At 44.8% G+C, this 19930-nt stretch overlaps 1 protein-coding gene across 2 annotated transcripts; it reads left to right on the forward strand.

Moving 5' to 3' along the window:
• The first annotated feature begins 4354 nt into the window (after positions 1-4354).
• Cdkn3 (cyclin dependent kinase inhibitor 3) lies at positions 4355-16568 on the forward strand. 2 transcript variants are annotated; one of them, XM_006987517.4, is made up of 8 exons: positions 4355-4504; positions 6564-6646; positions 7602-7657; positions 8081-8125; positions 11604-11826; positions 13373-13404; positions 14784-14884; positions 16361-16568. In XM_006987517.4, exons 1-8 carry the CDS (start codon positions 4400-4402, stop codon positions 16445-16447), a joined length of 732 nt encoding a protein of 243 aa, XP_006987579.2. In that variant the 5' UTR covers positions 4355-4399; the 3' UTR covers positions 16448-16568. The 2 variants fall into 2 exon arrangements, with proteins under 2 accessions (XP_006987579.2, XP_006987578.2); XM_006987516.4 differs by having other exon boundaries at positions 4357-4504; positions 14781-14884.
• The last annotated feature ends 3362 nt before the right edge of the window (positions 16569-19930 follow it).

Here is a 19930-nt window from a genome sequence, read left to right on the forward strand (position 1 = left end):
CGGTCAGAATCTGGCTTGGAAACAGTAATATTCACCCTTAAAGGCTGAAGTCACTGCTAAACATGGGAAATCATTCTCTTAAAAGATACATAGAAAGTTGGGCAGTGGTGGCACATGCCTTTAATCCCAGCACTCATGAGGCAGAGCCAGGCGGATCTCTGTGAGTTCAAGGCCAGCCTGGTCTACAGAGTGAGATCCAGGAAAGGCTAAAAGCTACACAGAGAAACCCTGTCTCGAAAAAAAAAAAAATAGAAAAAATAGCCTTATGTTATCTAGTATATGCTAACAATTGATGTAAAATGTTATATGTTTGTAACGTCACCTGAATCAAAGAGAGTGGCAAAGGAGAAAGAGCACTGTGTTCTTTTTGCACCAATTGGTGAATTGAGTGTGAATCTTGAGTGTGGAAAACAAAACCAGTCTCCAGAGCTGCTGAGATTTACTGTGATTTTTACCCATGGAAGCTTCAGGGAAAAGGAGAGAACATAGAAATATGAACAGTCGCTAGAGACATGCTTAGATTCTTTAAATCTTTTTAAAAGAATTTTTATGTATGTATGTGCATCTGCATGAGTGTATGCCATATATGGGTGCCCCCAGAGGGCAGAAAGAGGGCACTGGATCCCCTAGAACTGGAGTGATAGGCAGTTATAAACTGCCTTGATGTGGGTTCTGGGAACTGAACTCAGGTCCTCTACAAGAGCAGCCAGTGCTCTTAACAACTGACCATCTCTCCAGCCCTACTTTTAGAAGTCTAATGAATAGTTTTTGCTTTGCTAATAAATTCTCCCAGATTCAGACATCCAACCCTCAGACGCTCGGCTGAGGGCCTTTGAGCTCCTGGTAAAGGATGGGCATGGTTGCCTCCGTTGCTCACATGCCTGGGCTCCCTCACCATGTGAAATCTTCACGTGACCCAGAAAGAAGACCTCGCCAGAGTCTGCCCCTTCATCTTATGCTTCATAGCCCCCACAACAGTGAGCCTAAGACATTTCCTTTCTTTGTAAATGACCAGTTTTTTTGGTATTTGGCTGTAGGCAGAAGGAATCGAAGCTTCTCTCTCAATCTCAGTTTTAAGGTGAATTTGAATCATTCAGTTAATGATGTCACCAGTGGTGACCCCAAAAGGCCCAGATAGAACAGCAATTGTGTTGGAGGGAGAGATGGGCAAGGGAACACATTATTTTTGCTCAAAAAAAAAGAAAAAAGAAAAAAGCCTTTAGGTTGTGACTGTTTGTTTACTCTTGAATCCACGAATTCTAATTCTTTGGACTTTAAGTTAAAATCTGAGAGTGGCCCTGCTGGTGAGTTTTGGCTCCAGGACTAGTTATAATGAACTCTCTAGAGTAAGCAGGCTTAGATGTAATGAATAAGACTTTAACTTGGGAGAGCCAGTTCAGATGGGGACAGCCCTCGGGGAGACATAAGCTGTGGAACAGCTGTAGACACTGGTTAGACTCATGCAGACGGCCATGGAGGCTTTAGTTTCAAATGGGACCACCTGAAATTGAGCTACTGCCTGCCTCTACGCTTCTGAGGTAGAGACCAGTTGTCTCCTAGCAAGTGACCTCTACCAGAAGCTCCACCTCCCAGTGACTTTGCCCTCCACAGCTCCCCTGGTAAACTGGAATCTAACCAACTCCGGGAACGTGTGACTTTCATAGCTTGTGTAAACATTAGTTTGTTGCATGGATCGATGGCCTCCCTCTCTTATCCTTTTCTTCAGGACACATAGCTTTGATGGCAGTTTGATAATCAAATGCAGAAGTTACCAGAAAAAAGAACTGATCTTTTCTAGGCTGCTCACTGGATCCATGATTAGAACAAAGCAGTGGGGAATGATGTCAACTCAATTTCAAACTTTCTGAAAATTCAGGATTCTGTCCTGACTGATGGTTGGACATGATATGCCTTTCAGGTTAAGTGGTATGTTATAGTTTGAATGGGAAACGCCATTTGTCTCCACCCACCACCCCACTTATGCACATGTATTTGAACACTTGGTCCTAAGCCAGTTGCACTGTTGTAGAAGGTTATGGAACAATTAGGAGATGGAGCCTCCCCAGTGGAAATGGGCCACTGGAAGGAGGCCTGGAGGCTTTATTGCCTATTCCTGCTTCCTGGTCACTCTCTGGGATCAGCTGGACTCCTGCTCTTGCTGCCACGCCCTCCTTACCTGCTTCATTTCTTCCCTGCCGAGCTGTCTTGAGTCCCAGGAAACGTAAGCTAGAATAAGCCCTCCCTCCCTTCCTTGCTTCTTGTCGGGAGTCTGGTCCTAACAATGAGAAGAGAAACTAAACAGAAAACTGGAACCAAGAGGTGGGGCTGTTACTGTGATAAACCTGACCATGTGGGTCTTCGGTGTTCAGAAATGGTTTGTGGGAAGAATGTAGAAGAGTTTGCAGCTGTGGGCTAGAAAATCCCTAGAATGGTGTGACTGGAGCTTAAAAAGTCATTCTGGTAGACATGTGGAAGGTTAGAATCCCAAGAAAAACGCAGACAGTGGAGGCCTGGCTTACGAGGTTTTGGGGAACAAGAACTCTACCAGACACTGGGCTAAAGACCATTTTTACTAGTTACTTCTCCTATTGCTGTAATAACATATCTACAAAATCAACCTCAAGGACAAAGAGTTTATTTATTTTGGTTCACAGCTTGAGAAAGCGATCTGTCATGACAGGAGGTCCTGACGGTGGCGAGAGCTTAAGGCCGTCAGTCTTCTTTGATCCGCTGTCGGAAAACAGTGCGTTAAATTTTTCAGCTCACTTGTGCCATGTAACAGATCGCTAAACAAACATCTAGTGTCTTCCCTAAGCCGAAGGAGACGATCAGATGAGTATAAAGCTTCAGCTCAGGAAGAGATGGGCATAGAAACAAGCTGAGGGTGCTGGAGAGATGCTGGGGGTCGAGAGCACGTGCCGCTTTTACAGACCCGTGTTCGGCAGGAGGCCTCTGGAAGTAGGTAGGAATAATATGCCCACAATGCCCACTTCTGGGGGCCTACTCCCTCAAATGAGGACTTTGAACTCACCACATTCCGTAATGAAAGGAGACAATTCCTTATACAACATCCCCTAAGTTTCTAGAACTTCCCAAAGTAGTCCCCCCACGCTGGGATGAAGCATCCGAGACAGGACCCTGTGAGGGTCATTTCAGATTCAAACCATAACCCAGGCTTATAGGTAAGCAAGTGAGGCTGGATGTGGGATGTGGTTTTGTGGGCTCTGAGTGCTTTAGCAACTCCTCTAGGTCAGCTCCTCGCCTTCCTCCACACACAGGGTACTGTTAATCAACGCACCTCGTCCTCATCTTACTCTCCCATATGCCCCACATCCCACCCACTTCCTGGTCCTGCTCACCCCTCGGTGTCGTGGGAGTTCACAGAGTGTGGCAGATGTCTCAGCCTGACTGACCTCTGAGAGAGTGCGATCAGAGAAAAGCTATGAGGAAGCAGGCACTAACAGCCACGCTTTACCCCTTTCACAATTTCACACAGGTCATTCTGGTAATACTGTGAAATGAATGAAAATGTATTTAAAATTTTGCGAAGCCACTGTACTTAAAGAGCCTGTTATCCAGTCACATATCAGAATATAGGCGCTTACATGCTGGATGGTTCTTTGAACTATACACCCTCATGGAGGCTCTTGTTTATTGTACCATGACCAGTAGTAAAGTTGTGGTGAGTGGTACCTAGTTCCCTGTGTCTACTGAAACATCATCTAAGGAAGCAGGTTTACATTAAAAGAGAATAGCTGTAAAGTAGCATTTATTGCTTTGTTGTTCTAGCTTAATTTTTAATTTTGGAGATAAGCAATCAATACAGACAGCACAAATCTAAAAGTGTTCCCTAACTATAGAAAATCCCAGCAGGTCTCTATGTTGATAATTTTTTACATCAACCTAGCTGAGCCAGGGGCTCAGATATTTGGATAAACATTATTGTGGATGTTTGGGGATGTAATTTACATTTAAGTTACTAGACTTTGGGCAAAGCAGATTGTCTTCCATAGTATTCAATTGAAAGCCTGACTATTACAAAAGAAAGACTTGCCCTGCTTGCACAAGGAGGATTCTTTGGCTTATAGTTTTCACAGTTCATTTAAAACACAGACTTTTTCTGGTCCCACTGGAGTCAGCCCTTGAACTTGAACTATAGTCTTTTCAGTCACCAGCCTCTTCAGACCCACGCCCCGCCCCTTGCTACGTCCACGCCCCCAACTGGCTGAGGGGCGGAGCCCTCCAGCCAATCCCCTTTCTCCCGGGCCCTCCTCCCGCGCGTCTTTCAAAGACTTGCTCCGAACCAATGAGCAGTTAGAGGCTGAGCCAGGGCCCGGAGTAAGAAACAGAGCGAGGATGTGATTGGTTGCTAGAAGGCGCCGCGCCGCCTCCCACGCGGATGGACCAATGGGCTGGCGGGGGACGGACTCGGCGCGGGCTGCGACGCGGATGCTGCGAGGGGGGCCGCACTGGTTACGGCGTGCGGCGGCCCGGGATGAAGCCGGTGAGTGGGGCCGGCGGGACCCGAAGGAGCCGCGCCGCAGGGACAGGCGCTGGCCGGCCTCGGCTGCGTGGCTGGGCGAGCAGCGGGGCGACTCTCACAGTAACCGCTCTGCACGCGGGGGAGGTGGAGAGTGGCGGAGCAGGGGCACTGCGGTTGGCTGACGGCCTGCGGGGGCTCACGACATCCCTGCCAGACAGGGCCAAGCCAGTAGGCTTGATACCTCAGATGCAAAGGCTGTCACAACCTGGTTTGTGGGTGGCTTGATGCCGCAAGTGCAAAGGTGTTTGTTGTCACGGCCCGGTGTGTGGGTGACATCACGACCGCCACCTTCCCTCGGGGTCCTCTTGGCACTGCATCCTGTTGCCTGCAGTCAGAATCCCTGGGCATGGGAAAGCAGGGACGTCTAGCCTGTTAAGATTTATCCACGCTTGGCTAGGAGGGATGTAGTGAATGGGCCGCACATACTTAAAGTCTTGTTTTTTGGGTTTTTGTTTTTGTGTTTTTTTTGGGGGGGAGGGCTGGGGGGTTCTAGCCACGAGTGGAAGCCCCACCTGACCCATAGTTCCTACCTCACAGCTAACACGCTCCTTAGAGGCTTCATTTGGGTTCCGTTGGTTTTCATACCAAAGAGCAGTCCAAAGAAACCCCAATCCATAGCCTAAGTCAGTTGTCATGAGCTCCTCTGGCCAAGACCTTTATAGAAGAGCTCGAAAGTCAAGCAGCCTGTTAGTTACTCTTGAGAGTCCTGTGTCCATGAGATGTCAGCTGTCCTTCACTCCTTCCTGCCTCTGACTCCACTGTCCCCAGGGAAGAGGAATATGCTGATCTCTGAGTATAGAGGAACTGAGTACAAGGAGCGAGTCCTCTCTTCCCTCCTCTCTTGGGGTCTGCCTGCTTTCTGGTCCACTCTCTGGCATACAGGAGTCCTGGGTTGTCCAGCACAGCCTGGGAAATGGTGGGTCAGTCACATTCTGGAGCGATGTGGGAGTCACTCAGCCACAGCGTTCTCCTTTGGCCACGCAATAAAACTGACGTTTTTTATATCCACTTGCTCTTCAAATGTCTGACCTCCAATGGTTCCAGCTAGAGAGTGGGGATGGTGTGGTATGTTTCTCTTCCATGTAGAAGTGCTGCATCCAGAATTGAGTTACACCTGCTGAGATCAGCACGTAAGGTCCACCTGGATTCTTCTAATCCAGTGATTCATAAAGATGAGGGGAAGCTGGTTCATGTATGTCCACCCATTTGCTAGGCTGTATGGGATTATTTTTTAGAAGGAGGTGAGCCAAGTTTCCACTGGCTCTGGCTCTTCTGAGCCCTCTCTACTGGAATCACAATCCTCCACCACCTGCTCTCTTGTGTTTTCTTTTGAGCCAGCCTGGCCATGTATCCCACTGTCCTAGAACCTGTGCCTTAGCGTCCCCCGACATCAAAGGCCTGCACCATCATACCTAGCTCAGCTCTTGAATTTTCACGCTGATTGCTTTAACTTCCCTGTCTACTTAGAAACCTGCAGTTTCTTCAAAGCTTGGCTCGATGGTCTCTGTGAAACCCTTTGCTGCTCCCTACATGGCTAGTCATTCCCTCCGCTCTCCAGCACGTGGTTTCTGCTGTTTTAGCACTTCGGCCATTCTGTAATGGTGCACACTGCTGTCACTTTAGCTATCCTGAAGGTAGACAGTGTATCACAGGGTCTTCAGCAGAAGGTCCAAGAAATGTTTGGAAAGGAACGGGCAAATCGCACTTCAGGGTTGACAACTGAACCAGGGTGAACTCAAGTGCCTTGTCGGAGATTATCCAAGGACCAGTTCCAGGAGCCAGATATTCCTTCTCTTGGTCCAAGTCCAATTCTGCCCACCATACAGTGCTGTGATTAATCAAATGGTCAACAGTCTTCATCTGTTATTGATATTGCTGGTCTCTCTGATAGTCCAGATCAATGACCAAAAAAAAAAAAATCATAGATATTAATTCAGTGGGTGTTTAATCACGGATAGACTGTGTGAGAATCATATGCAAATGTTCCTTGCAGTGATTTCATATAATATCTCTTTTGAAGCCCATTTCAATACAAGCAAGTGAGTTTGATTCTTCAGACGAAGAGCCTAGTGAAGATGAACAGACTCCAATTCAAATTTCATGGTATGTTGGCATTTCAGGGGTAAGCTACAATATGTGATTTTATATCATAGTTGGGCAAGATAATGCATGTAATTGAAAATAACAAGTATTCTCTTATGCCAACTCTACAATTTTTTTTGTTTGTTTGTTTTTCAAGACAAGGTTTTTCCATGTAGTTTTGGTGCCTGTCCTGGATCTCGCTCTGCAGCCCAGGCTGGCCTCTAACTCACAGAGATCCACCTGGCTCTGCTTCTCGAGTGCCTGGATGAAAGGTGTGCGCCACCACCGCCCGGCCCCCAATCCACAACTTTTTGAGAATCACACTGGCACTTGAAAAGATTTTTTTATTCTGAGCATTTTGAATTTTAGATACTCGGATTGGGATGCTCAGTTGGTCAGGTCTATGCAATCATTCCAGAACCCTAGACTCTAAGTTCTGAAAAACACCTGGCCCCAGGTATTTGGGTTGCATACCACGGGGTCACTGGTGCTACCTGTGGGAGATCTAGGAGTCATTACCTTTTCGATGAACTTAAATGAGCTTGCTCTTTGAAGACACAAATGGCATTGAAGTATGTAAGTCCCCCTTTCCAAACCTTCAGCCATTCGAGGCCTTTCTTGCTCCCCACCTGATTAACTAATAACTGGTGTTTTGCGACCTCTGTAAAATGTTAACATACCCTTCCTCTGTGGCAGACACTCTTGTTGAGTAGGCTAAATTTCCATTTCAAGCTTTTTTTTTTTTTGGTTTTTTTTTTTTTTTTTTTTGGTTTTTGTTTTTTGTTTTTTGAGACAGGGTTTCTCTGTGTAGCTTTGCACCTTTCCTGGAACTCACTTTGTAGCCCAGGATAGCCTCGAACTCACAGAGATCCGCCTGCCTCTGCCTCCCAAGTGCTGGGATTAAAGGCGTGCGCCACCACTGCCCAGCCCATTTCTAGCTTTTTTAAAACTAAGCTTGGTAAATTTTTCTCCACAGGCTACCTCTGTCACGAGTGAATTGTTCTCAGTTTCTTGGCTTATGTGCCCTTCCAGGTAGGTAAGAACACTGAGTTAGCTTCCTATTAATATCAGGGCAGATTTTTATGAGCCGGCAGGTTGCTCCGTGTGGTCCACAATACGTCTCATAGACCAGTGTTGGTCAGCTTGTCTTTGAAAGCCTTCAGGAACACCCTCCACACCCAGGGCTACATTTCTGACTGACCTAGTTCAGTAAGACTTAAAGCCCAGGTACAAATGAGGTTAAGACCATGGCCAGGAGCTCCTGCCTCTGAACTCCCGTCGGTGGAATTTGTGAATTTCTACAGCTCTAAGATTCTAAGAAATTAATATGTACATTTAAAATGGAATTGAAACATGAATAGCCATGTGAAATGACTTTCTACAGTAGCTTGTATGTATTCAAATATGCTTTCTTATACAACCCCAAGTAATTTTTTTTACTTGCCTTCTCTGTAGGTTGTAAATTTAAAGATGTTAGAAGAAATATTCAAAAAGATACAGGTAGGTTCACTATGAGAAAAGCCTACTACTAGTTTAAGTCTGAAAATCTCTGTCAAACTCTTCTCCTCTCAATATATAAAATAAATTTTTATAACTGTGAACTTGTTGCATGTGAAGAGGCATTTGTGATGGACCCAAGGCCTCATCATTTATCTGAACATAACTTTGTTGTTCACGATTCTGGCTATACATATAAACCGTGTCTGATGTTAGAATGTGTCTGTTCAAGGGAGCAAAGTATGTAATCAGAAAATTGGCACACTGCGGTGCCCATGTCTTTGAACACACTGTCCCTAGCAGACTTGACCGTGGTGGCATGAACCAAGCCTGAGCTGGGAGCCCTGGGATATCAGTAAAGTTGTCCACTCCTGGTCAGACGTCTGAAGCCAGCATGCAGGTGGGCCTGGCAGTGTAAGCCATGTTCTTTGCTCATGGATGCTCATGCTACTGCAGTCTGCACCCTCTAATCATAATCCCAACATTCTACCTGCACATTATATGAAGGTGACAGCTATGAAATTGCATAGTATTTTACTCTGATTGGGCTGGAATATTATAACCTACTATTAACACCAAGAGCCTTATCACACAAGTATCTACACTCAGTTTGATTCTGACCAGTACAGAATTTTTTAGGTCACATTACTTTCTCCTACTTGTTGTGGTAGGTTAATGTTCTGGTAGTTGGTTAATGTACTTTATTTCTTACCTATCAAAAAGATGAGAAGCAGCCGGTCGGTGGTGGCGCACGCCTTTAATCCCAGCACTCAGGAGGCAGAGCCAGGCGGATCTCTGTGAGTTCGAGGCCAGCCTGGAAAAACCAAAAAAAAAAAAAAAAAAAGGATGAGAAGCAAGTCAGCAGTGGTGGCACACACCTTTAATCCCAGCAGAGGCAGGCAGATCTCTGTGTGTTCAAGGCCACCCTAGTCTACATAGCAAGCTCCAGGCCAGCCAGAGAGACACAGTGAGACCCTGTCTCAAAAACAAAAAGGACAAAAAAGAGACTAATAGTTGAATTGACCCTTGTGGTATCTATAAACATGTTATGCTTTAGGTATACGTACGATGGTAGGAAATAACTTGTGTGTTCCGTTTGGAGGACATAAGCAAATACTATTTAAATCACTGGTTCAAAGCTAATCTTAAACACTTTGGGGTTTCCTATTTATTTAGTGGATTTTATAACAGGAAGATCCTAGTTTTTGTTGTTGTTTTTAAGATTTATTTATTTATTTTGTATACAGCATGTATGCCTGCAGGCCAGAAGAGGGCACCAAATCTCATTACAGATGGTTGTGAGCTACCATGTGGGTGCTGGGAATTGAACTCAGAACTTCTGGAAGAGCAGTCAGTGCTCTTAACCTCTGAGCCATCTCTCCAGCCCCCAAGATCCTAGTTTTGTTTTTTTGTTTTTTTGTTTTTTTATATTATTATTAACAATGAAATCACACATAGAATTCATTATATAGAACAGATCGAAACTCTTGTTAGGAGACCTAGAACTTCCTCTGGGAAAATCTGAAAGTCACCGTATTTTAGACTCTGTCCAGTGTGTATGGAAGACAAATAGAAAATTATCCCCTTTTGAAGGCTTTGTTAAGTATATTAAGATTATTTTACAGTTGTAAAAATATAATAGTTTTATGAAGATCAGACTCAGCGGGCCTTGATGGTACATGTCTATGATCCTAGCACTTGGGGAACTGAGGCAGGAGGATATCAAGTTCCAGGCCCCCTTCGATTATACAACAAGACCCTGGCTTAAAGAACAAAAACAACTGCTGTCTGAGAGGAGTGTTATCACAGCCACAAATGGAAGCGGTGTATGTGATGACACCTTCTAGCTGCCACACTAAAAAGTGAAAACATAACCACCGGCCGTGGCGGGGCACGCCTTTAGTCCCAGCACTGGGAGGGGGAATGCAGAGGTAGGCAGATCGCCGAGTTCAAGGCTAGCCTGGGCTACAAAGGGAGTTTCAGGACAGCCAGGGCTGCTAGACAGAGAAACCCTATCTCTAAAAACAAAACAAAAAAGTTAAAACATGCAAAATCAATTTTAATAATTTATCTAATAGATCCTAAGCATCATCATTATTAAAGAATCAGCCTTTAAGCAGAAAGCAAATTATCATTTTTATCTTGCTTTTTTAGTATACAAAATAATGGGATTTATTACAACTTTATTATATTTGCTCATGTTCTCCTCACCATCTACCTTCCTCCTTCCTCCCCCCAGGCAGTCCCCCTCTGATGTCATGTCTGATTAAGTATGTGTATGTTTAAAATATACGTTGCTCATGTGAGACAAAACATGTCATCTTTTTCTTCCCTCCTCAGTCTCCCTTTAGATCCTTCCTTCTCCACATAATCTCTGTCCTACTTTCCTATTTTACATATCCCTATGTTATATATACTAGGAAGAGCATATATACTCTTTTTATATAATTTATATATTAATAAATATATACACATTTATTATCTCCACATGAAAGGAAATATGCCATCAAGCATATTATTAGTAAGATGATCATTCTATCTTTATTCTCTTTGTCTTTAAAATAAGGTCTATGTTTTACATCTTAACTGCAAAGGCTTCGTACTTGGATAGATAAATATCCGCAGGTGGGGGCTCGGAACTATTTATTGTGAACTAAGTGATCCAGAATGAATGTTGCCATAAAGAAGGTCCAGGAGCTGGTGAGACGGCTCAGTAGTCAAGAGTGGGTGCTGCCCTTGCAGGGGACCAGAGTTCAGTTCCCACAGCCCACATGGGGGGCTTTACCCACCTGTAACCCCAGTGCCCTCTTCTGGCCTCCACAGGCGTCTATACGCATGTGCACAGACCCCACGGAGACATACACAGAGTTTAAAAAGGAAATTTTTTTTTTTTTTTAAGTTCCAGTGTAAAAAAAATCCTAGAGAAATATTTCTTGGTTGACACTATTAAAAGAGCTAAACCATGTAAGGTTAGTGCAGTTAATGACCTTATTTTCTCAAGACCTGGTCTATAAAGGAACCGCACATTGGTGTGGTACAGTGCAGATCCAGGGAAAGAACACAGGAGATCCCGCTGGAGATAATTGACAATGCTTGCCCCCAAAGTGAAGGGCAGCGTGAGAGTGAACACGGCTGATTTCATGGAAACAACAACCTAAAAACAGTGTCATCATTCCTTCTCAAGAGTTTAAGTACTAATTATTAAAGGCAGTATTTGTTGCAAAGAAAAGAACAAGTTTTGTGCTATATCGATACCATCAGCCTGTCTTGAAATTCATTCAGAAGCATTTTATTTATAAGTCCATCTGGTCTAATTCTAATCGGCTTTTGGTTCGGGTATTTCCATCCGATATTTAAGATTTACAAATCCTCACATGTTAATTACTTTGGTTGAAGAACGTTACTCCATGTTCTCTCTTGACGGTATTTAAACACGCCCTGTTTTCTGTGTGCGTCTGTGTGTGCCTTGGTCTGTTGGCAGAGGAACTAAAGAGCTACGGGATCCAAGATGTATTTGTTTTCTGCACCAGAGGGGAGCTGTCAAAATATAGAGTCCCAAACCTTCTGGACCTGTACCAACAGTCTGGAATTGTCACCCATCACCACCCAATCCCAGATGGAGGGACTCCTGACATAGGCAGCTGCTGGGAAATCATGGAGGAGCTGGCCACCTGCCTGAAGAGCAACCGGAAAACCCTGATACAGTATGTGCTTCTTCCCCTGGACACCACACCCGCAACATGCCAGTCAAAATGACCCCTCCCACTGGCCAGCCACGGCCGCCCTCCTGCTGTCAGGACTAGAGAGCTAATCCCTGAAGAGTGCCAGCACAGGCCCTGGGGGAGGGAAGCCCTGGCATACTTCCATTGCCTCAGTGAGTGGATCTGAGCGTTTGTGGAGGAAGAGCAGAAGCATTTCCCTTCCGCCGCCACCAAAAACGTGGGCCATTATTGCACTGTCCCATCTCACTTATTTATCACCTCAGCCTATCAGTTGTTTTCATAGCAATGACATCACTTGTCTTTCAAAATTCACAGAAAAAAAAATCCCTACAGTAAGCCATCTTTTAAAATATGATTTGAGCTAAGGAGGTAGACCAGTTGATAAAGTACTTGCCACTCAGGTGGGAGGGCCTGAGTTTGATCCCCAGCACCCGAGTAAAAAGCCTGGCATGGCGGAATCTCCTATAAAACAGCAGACCATCTCGGGGTAATGCAAAGGCAAAATTTCAGAGTACACAACTGTGTCTAATTTCTTTGTAAGTATATGCAAAATAGCATCTGTGCAGCTACTAAAACGTGATGTTTAGGCCCATTTTTCCAACAGATCCTAAATCTTTTTCTCAAGTTTTAAAGCAACCTCTATTTTGTGGAGATCAAAGTAGATGGGTGGGTGGATGGTCCTGCATTGGGAGAATGCTTCAGGCTCCCATAAGATAAAAGTATCCGGTGGCTGGGCTTTTCCCTATTTCCCTGCAATACAATTTTTAGAATCTCTGAAGTTGATGAAAGCCAATGGTGTCCAGCTTTGATGGTTGACCGTTGTTTTCCTGGAAAGTGTAGTTTTTTAGAACTGTTGGCATTTTCCCAGTGCCAGGTCATTTCCACTAGCATTCACTGGCTTCTTACTCTCTGCCAGCCTGCGTCATAAACACTGCCTCATGCAGCCCTCAGTCTGATACAGGTTCTATTATTAATACATTTCACAGGTAAAAGATTAAAAAAAAAAAAACAAGCCCAAAGACCTTGGCCAGACTCAGGATTCCAGCCCCTCTCTAACCCTCTGTGATCTGAGACCTCTGTGCTTGAAATAGATGAAGGATCATTGTGTGGTTGGCACCTGGTCCAGGACCACTCAGATTTTACCTAAAAGATAAAAGCCTTGATTCCGGCCGGGCAGAGAGCCAGGACAGGCACCAAAACTACACAGAGAAACCCTGTCTCGAAAAACAAAACAAAAAAACAAAGCCTTGATTCGTGTTTGTTTAGTGCTCCATTACTCAGACGTAGGTCATGGGGTTCAGAGTCACTACTGCAGCCTTCTTTGGCCCTTACAGGTATTCAGAATACCTCCCCACCTGAGTGAGCACACACTGCTTTGGGGTGATTAACTCAGCAATGCTACTCTGTGTGTGCAAGGTGCTGTGCTGGGTGTCGGGGAGGTAACAGTAGGCAGAGGGAGGGTAGGTCTTAGCTGTAACTTGGGATAGAGTGAAAATGGACACACTTTAAAACTCTCTTTCCCTTTCAGCTGTTACGGAGGACTTGGAAGATCTTGTCTTGGTAAGAAATCTATTTTCATTGACTGTTTAACTTCAAAGTAGGCAAACTCCTTTTTGGAGACCTTATCTCACTTTATGTTTAAAGGAAAGAAAGCACGATCTAAGTTTACCAAGACTCGGGGATGGAGCAAAGCCTTCAACTTGGTTTTTCCTGGGAAGCCTGGGTGGGCTTGCCGGCCTTCCTCGGCTGGCTCGGGAGGGTCACTTGCAAGTCTTAGCACTGGTGTCTTGTTTTTTTCTAATGTTCTTTCCATGGAAGTGTTATGATACTGACAGAAAATGCTAAATAATATCTGAGTGACCTAAGTATAAAAATCATAGCACTCCGTAGAGGTAAGAGGATCAGGAGTTCAAGGCCATCCTTGGCTATATGGCAAGTTCAAGGTCAAGCTGGTGTACAGTGAGACCCTTGCTCAAACTCCAAACAAATATGAAACAACAGCAACAAAATATAGTTACTTACTGTGTATTAATTTTTTTAATTGACTTATTTTGTGTATGAGTGCTCTATCTGCATGTACGCCTTTATGCCAGAAGAGGGCATCAGATCTCATTACAGATGGTTGTGAGCCACCATGTGGTTGCTGGGAATTGAACTCCGGTCCTCTGGAAGAGAAGCCGGTGCTCTTCACCCCTGAGCCATCTCTCCAGCCCCTGTGTATTAATTTTAAAGTGTGCTACCAAAAGAAAAATTCTAGAAATGCCTCACTGTAGTAGGTTATTTTTATTGTAAAACAGGATAAACAAGATCGAAATTAACAGCCTTTGTAGATGAAAGGATAGTGTCAAATGAAAAGACTGTCCATAGAAAGGGGAGGGGGCGACGGCACGGCACGTATTTGGTAAGGGAGTACATCTAGAATATATAGAGTACTCCATATGGACAGACCACCATGGCAACCAGTGAGCAAAGGATCTGAGTGAATGTCTCCCCGAAAAGCACATGAGAACGCTGCCCAGCAGTGTCAGCCAGCCATGCTGTGATGTGAAAAAATGGAAAGAACTGGTGAGAATCAGGAACTCTGCACTACTGTTGGGGATGTAGACAGTGCAGCTGCTCTTTGAAATTATTCTCTTTCTCAGCGTTACCATGACTCAAAACTCTACTCCTAGCCCTGTATGTGAGACATGGAACCCACGTTCACACAGAAACGTGTAAGCCAATGTTTGTAGCAGCAAAGCAGTTAGTATGAACCATGTTAAACTTAAGATCAGGCTGACTCTCAGGAGTGCAGGATAAAGGGTCTTTTAGTCCCGTGCAGCAATCACACTGACCAGTTTGCTGTGACAGCAGACATCTGATTGGCTAGCCAGTCTCTTTTCCACAAACCCAAACCAGTTTCTTAATAATCCATTATTTTTCTGTTATGTTCTCAGTAGCTGCTTGCCTTCTCCTATACTTGTCCAACTCAGTATCACCACAGCAAGCCATAGACAGCCTTCGAGATCTCAGGGGATCCGGGGCGATACAGACCATCAAGGTAAGAATGGGACTGTTCTATTCTGCTGCAGTGGTCTCTTCAAATACAATGTAATAAAAATGAGTGCAAGAGGGCCTTGAAGCTGAAATGCCAAAGCCGTGATGCACATATATGGGTTTCTCTTTTATATTTACATTTAAATGCAGCCCAGGTATCTGCACAAGCCACTGAATTTTGAACAAAATAATGATGTTAAAGTTTGTGTTTCACTCTCTGTGAGCTCTGTCCCAGTCAGCTCTGGGGCTGATGCTCACACTCGGTCAGGAAATGGCTACTGTAAACATTCATTTTCTTGGGTAGACTTGCAGCCCAAGCAATCCTGAGATCCTACTGTGCCAGTGAAATGTTGATGAATGGTATCAAAACTGTGCAGCGGTGCTTATATTATTGCCTGTTGCCATGGAGACCAGATGCCTTCCATTCTCCCGAACACTTCAAAACAAGGCAGCAGCCACACTCAGGTGTGACAGATCACAGATGGCGCTGTTTGTGCACATCTCTGAAGTTCACTTGCCTTCCTGTGGTACTCTGTCTCAGCGTTAGGCTGTCAGCAGTGTGGGTACTTATGAATCCTCACCCTTAGGCTGCCTGTGGTCTCAGTCTGCCTTCCCAGACTCAGCATCAAGTACCGTGACTTACTATACTAACTCATCAGATCAAGCAACCTGCTTCTCAAGGTTTAAATACAGCCATTCATAAAATAAACCTTACTGGATCTACTTTTCTATACAAGTGCTGAAAATAGAACTCCCTTTATTCTGTTAGCATCAAACACTTCAAATTTAGGCAGTTCACCTCTCCTCTTTCAAACAAAGCCATGGTCTGATATGTATGCATTATACGTGTGTTGTGTCTTCTGTGTCACCGAGAATGAAGCCCACACTAAGGTGGCTGTCAGCTCATCACCTGGACGTTCTGTAGCTAATGGGCCCTCCCACCTCTCCTGAGGAAAGCCAACACGATCAGGGTTCCACTATTGGGAATGGTGGCCGCAGAGCTGTCTTTTGGGAAGACATTTAAACCTTAGTAAGTCGCCCAAAGCACTTGCTTATCTGTATGATGTTTGGTTTTTAAATTTATTTATGAAAATTATTCCAAATAGACTGTCATCAAAAGCACCAGGAGCCTGGGCTTCTACTAACAGGTACATCTGTTATACTACGTCACTACTGCTACAAAGCCTTCTTCCATATTCAGTAGGGAAAAAAACACGAGCAAAAAGCAGGCCCTTCCACACTGGCCAGAGTCTTTGAATATTAGTCCCAGCGGCAAAGGAAACAGTCTACAGACTTAAAGAACCCTCTTGTGAATTCCACGCTGCCTTCTGTCAAGGGCAGCTGCCTTAGCCTCACCTCTGACCCTGCCCCTCCCACCAGGCCTCGCCAGCACCTCCTCCTCCCGTTCTTAGCAAGTACGGGGTCTACTCCGGTCCTAGTTTTCTACAGTGTATTTCAACATCTCTCCCCTTTTTTTCAGCAATATAATTATCTTCATGAGTTCCGGGACAAATTAGCTGCATATCTATCATCAAGAGATTCACTATCAAGATCTGTGTCAAGATAATGAAGATTTCGAATACATGACTACGTGTGACGTTTCCAAGTTCTCCAGCATAATTTGTACTGAAACCAAACTACTAGTGCTACCATCCTGAATACAAATGTTATGTGCGGATACTCCGAAAGCTCCGAGTCGTGAATTCGCCGTTTCAGCACAGCAGAGGGCAGCAGAGTTGGCATACAGTTGTCTTTCTAGAAACGCACTGGCTGTCCTAGCTTACCTAGAGAGGACGCCAGGGAAGGGAGAGACACTGGGGATCGCTGCTTAACACACTTGGGCCTCATCTGACCGTCACTGAGAATGAAGTGTTTGTATGCACACCTATACTTAACTTTAACGTGTGTATGTGTGGGGCACAATCATGACAGTGTGCATGTGGAGGTCAGAGGACAGTGTGCAGGGGTCAGTTCTCTGCCTTCACATGGGTGCCAGGATCAAACTCAACCATCAGGATTGGTGGCCAGTGCTTTTATTCGCTGAGCCATCTCTCATACAATATACTTTAAAAAAACTTTTTACTGCCCCCCACCCTCACTGCTTATAGAATTATAAGGGACTCTGTCAACTCCCTCCCAGAGCACAAGCACACCCCAAACTTTTTACTGCCCCCCCTTTTTTTTCTACCTCACTGCTTATAGAATTATAAGGGACTCTGTCAACTCCCTCCCAGAGCACAAGCGCACCCCACCAACAAGGGGACAACCTAGTGCTTCTATACACAACTAAGATTTTTCTTTTAATTTTTTGAGACAGGCTCTTACTATGTAGACCAGGCTGGTCTCGAACTCAGAGATCTACCTGCCTCTGCCTCCCAAGTGCTAGGATTAACGGCGTGCGCCACCACAACTAACCAGCTTCTAGAATTTAAGATTCTTATAAAAATACTGAGAAAGATGGGAGAATCATACACCACTAGTATCAAATGTTTAATCCAGGGACTTTTTTTTTTTTTTTTAGTACAGGCTGCAATTACAACTAACTCTGTTATTACACCCAATAAATCACAGCACCAGAAAGTTTTAGACAGTCGCTGAAATTGACATTAGCAAATCTCTTTGTGTAGGTATGTGTGGAGACTGTGCTTTTTGAGACAGGGTCTCTATTTTCTAGACCTTGCCAAGTAGGCTAGACTGTTAGTGAGCCCTGGACTCTTCCGGTCTCCATCTTCCCAGCACTGGGATTACAAGTAGACACGGGATTCTTCGGTGGGTATCGAGGACCAAACACAGGTTCCCAGGCTCGCAGGGCAGCACTCTATCGACAGGACCAGCTCCCCAGCCCGACACTGGCAATTCCCACAGTCACTCCTTTCCAACAAAAAGCTTGTTCCTGAGTACTCAGTGGAGGAAACCTGGGGAAACTGGAGGAACCTCTCGGTTCCCATTGTAAGTGTCTGTCAAACTTCTACATTCAAAATGCTTGACTAGACTATTTTAACACCAAGAAAACTTTTAAGTATTCACAACAGGGAAACATGGGTATTGGTCTTGAAATATACTTATGTAGTGAAGTTTTAAAACGTGTAATGCTAGCTAAGTAGTGGTGGTACAAGTCTTTAATTCCAGCACTCAGAAAGCAAAGGTAGGCAGATCTTTGTGAGTTTGAGGCCAGCCTGGTCTACAAAGTGAGTTCCAGGACAGCCAAGGCTGTTACACAGAGAACCCCTGTTTTGAAAAACAAACAAAAAAGTACAATGCCAACATTCTCAGGAGAGTATTTTCTCTGCCCAAAGTATATGATCTATCTAAAAGCACTGGGGGCACAAGAGCAGACAATCTAGGGTCCTGGCCTTGTGCATACCAAAGCTAGCTGCATCTGAAACCAGCCCACAGATTACAGGAACTCAACCACTGCCCCCCAACTACATAAGGAGTATCTGAGCAGTTTTGTATTAAATATACAGAAGCAAAGTGAGCAAGCTCTAAGGAGTAAGGGAGGGCTGCGTGCAGAGTTTTCTTTGGACAGGGGCACACCACCATCCAGCTTAGGTTTTAACAAACCATGAACTACATGGCTAACCACATTTCATGACTTCATGGTTTTCTTAGTTTTAGGATCTACTCAGCCATCAATCCATTTAAGAAACTCTCATTCCCCAGGATGCATAAGCATAACCAAACCAAGTATTTAGAAAAAGCACTGTATGGTAACACTGACATCTGGGAGATAGCACTGTGCATGTCCAGATGCTCATGTCGTCCACAGTGTGTATCAAGAAAATGAACACAGAGCAAAACCCTCGCTCCACCTCAGACTCAGTGCCTTGTGGCTAATATTACTTTCCAAAGTAAACGAACAAGCAGCTGTTACACACTCCTTTCAGACACTAGCTGGAGATTTCTGAATTTCAGTCTCAGTGAAAGGCTCTAAGAAGTCCAGTCAACAAACCCAGTAACAGAAGACCTTTTTCTCTAGGCTTCGCTTTGGAAGATTCGTTCAGAACCATCTCCTAGGTTACACTGCCAATATCAGATACTTTTTAACTGCTCTCTGGTCACAAATCAATCGGTCTGGGTAAAAGAGTGTCGAGTCGCTAGGAACTACCGTTATCAGTCCCTTCCAGCAAGGACGAACTCGTCAACAAGGCTGGGCGACGCAGCAAGTTTTCTTCCCCCTCTAAAATAGTTTTTCTTGTGCAAATTTCTGACTTGCAAGTGATTACTGAGCTGCACACCTATGGATATTAAGTGACAAATGGTTGGACATAAATACTTTTTAATATAGACCATTTGAACAGGCTGGATCAAGTTTTATAGTCACACAATGAGAGCTTACCCTGCAGGGAGAGAGATACACAGAAATCACTAGTTACTCTCCAGTAATACTATCTAGAAACTATAATTTAAAAAAAAAAAAAAAAAAAGCAGACACAACTTTATGTCCTTTCTATGCATTAGATATATCTTCACAATATGGGGGGCAGAGGTGAGCTCCGTGCCAGCTCCTAGTCTGAGGAGGCGGCACATCTTGCCAATGACCCATCTGGTTCCGGGTGAGATTGTTACTCAACACAGAAACCTGAAGGAAAGGCCAGACAATTCGTCTCGTAAGTGAAACTTCAGTTACTAGCGCTCAAACACACATTAAAAGTGGCTTTTCAGGCCATTTCCTATCACTCTCCCTTTAAAAATCAACCTCCCGAGGCCTGCTGGCATGCTGCAGCACTGGTCAACAGTCACTGCTAAGTTCTAGCTCAGAGCAATCTACAGCGACCAACAGCTGCTGCTGCAGATGTGTCTAAGGGCTCTACGAGATGCACTAAAACAGGCACACCTGGGGGAAATGGCTTCGGCAGGTCAGGGATGAAACGGGTGCACCACAAGAAAGCACCATGTGAGCACTCGCCATCAACCGCAGATTACCAGTCACGCTAACTGCCTCGGCTGAGCCCAGGATGGCAGAGGCGAGGCCAGCACCACTCCCAACGGATAAACCTTCAGAACAAATCAGAACAAAGAAAACGGCCCGTGGGATCTGTCTTCTGCT

Source organism: Peromyscus maniculatus, chromosome 9 (genome assembly GCF_049852395.1).
Source record: "Peromyscus maniculatus bairdii isolate BWxNUB_F1_BW_parent chromosome 9, HU_Pman_BW_mat_3.1, whole genome shotgun sequence".
In the NCBI taxonomy this organism is placed as follows: Eukaryota; Metazoa; Chordata; class Mammalia; order Rodentia; family Cricetidae; genus Peromyscus; species Peromyscus maniculatus.

What these genes read in the sequence shown, in the direction of transcription:
- Cdkn3 (XM_006987516.4), top strand. Translation starts at nt 4,400, where the DNA reads ATGGACCAATGGGCTGGCGGGGGACGGACTCGGCGCGGGCTGCGACGC. An exon ending in GGCGGCCCGGGATGAAGCCG is followed by an intron (nt 4,505 to 6,563) that starts GTGAGTGGGGCC and finishes TCTCTTTTGAAG; the next exon opens with CCCATTTCAATACAAGCAAG. An exon ending in ACTCCAATTCAAATTTCATG is followed by an intron (nt 6,647 to 7,601) that starts GTATGTTGGCAT and finishes TTTTCTCCACAG; the next exon opens with GCTACCTCTGTCACGAGTGA.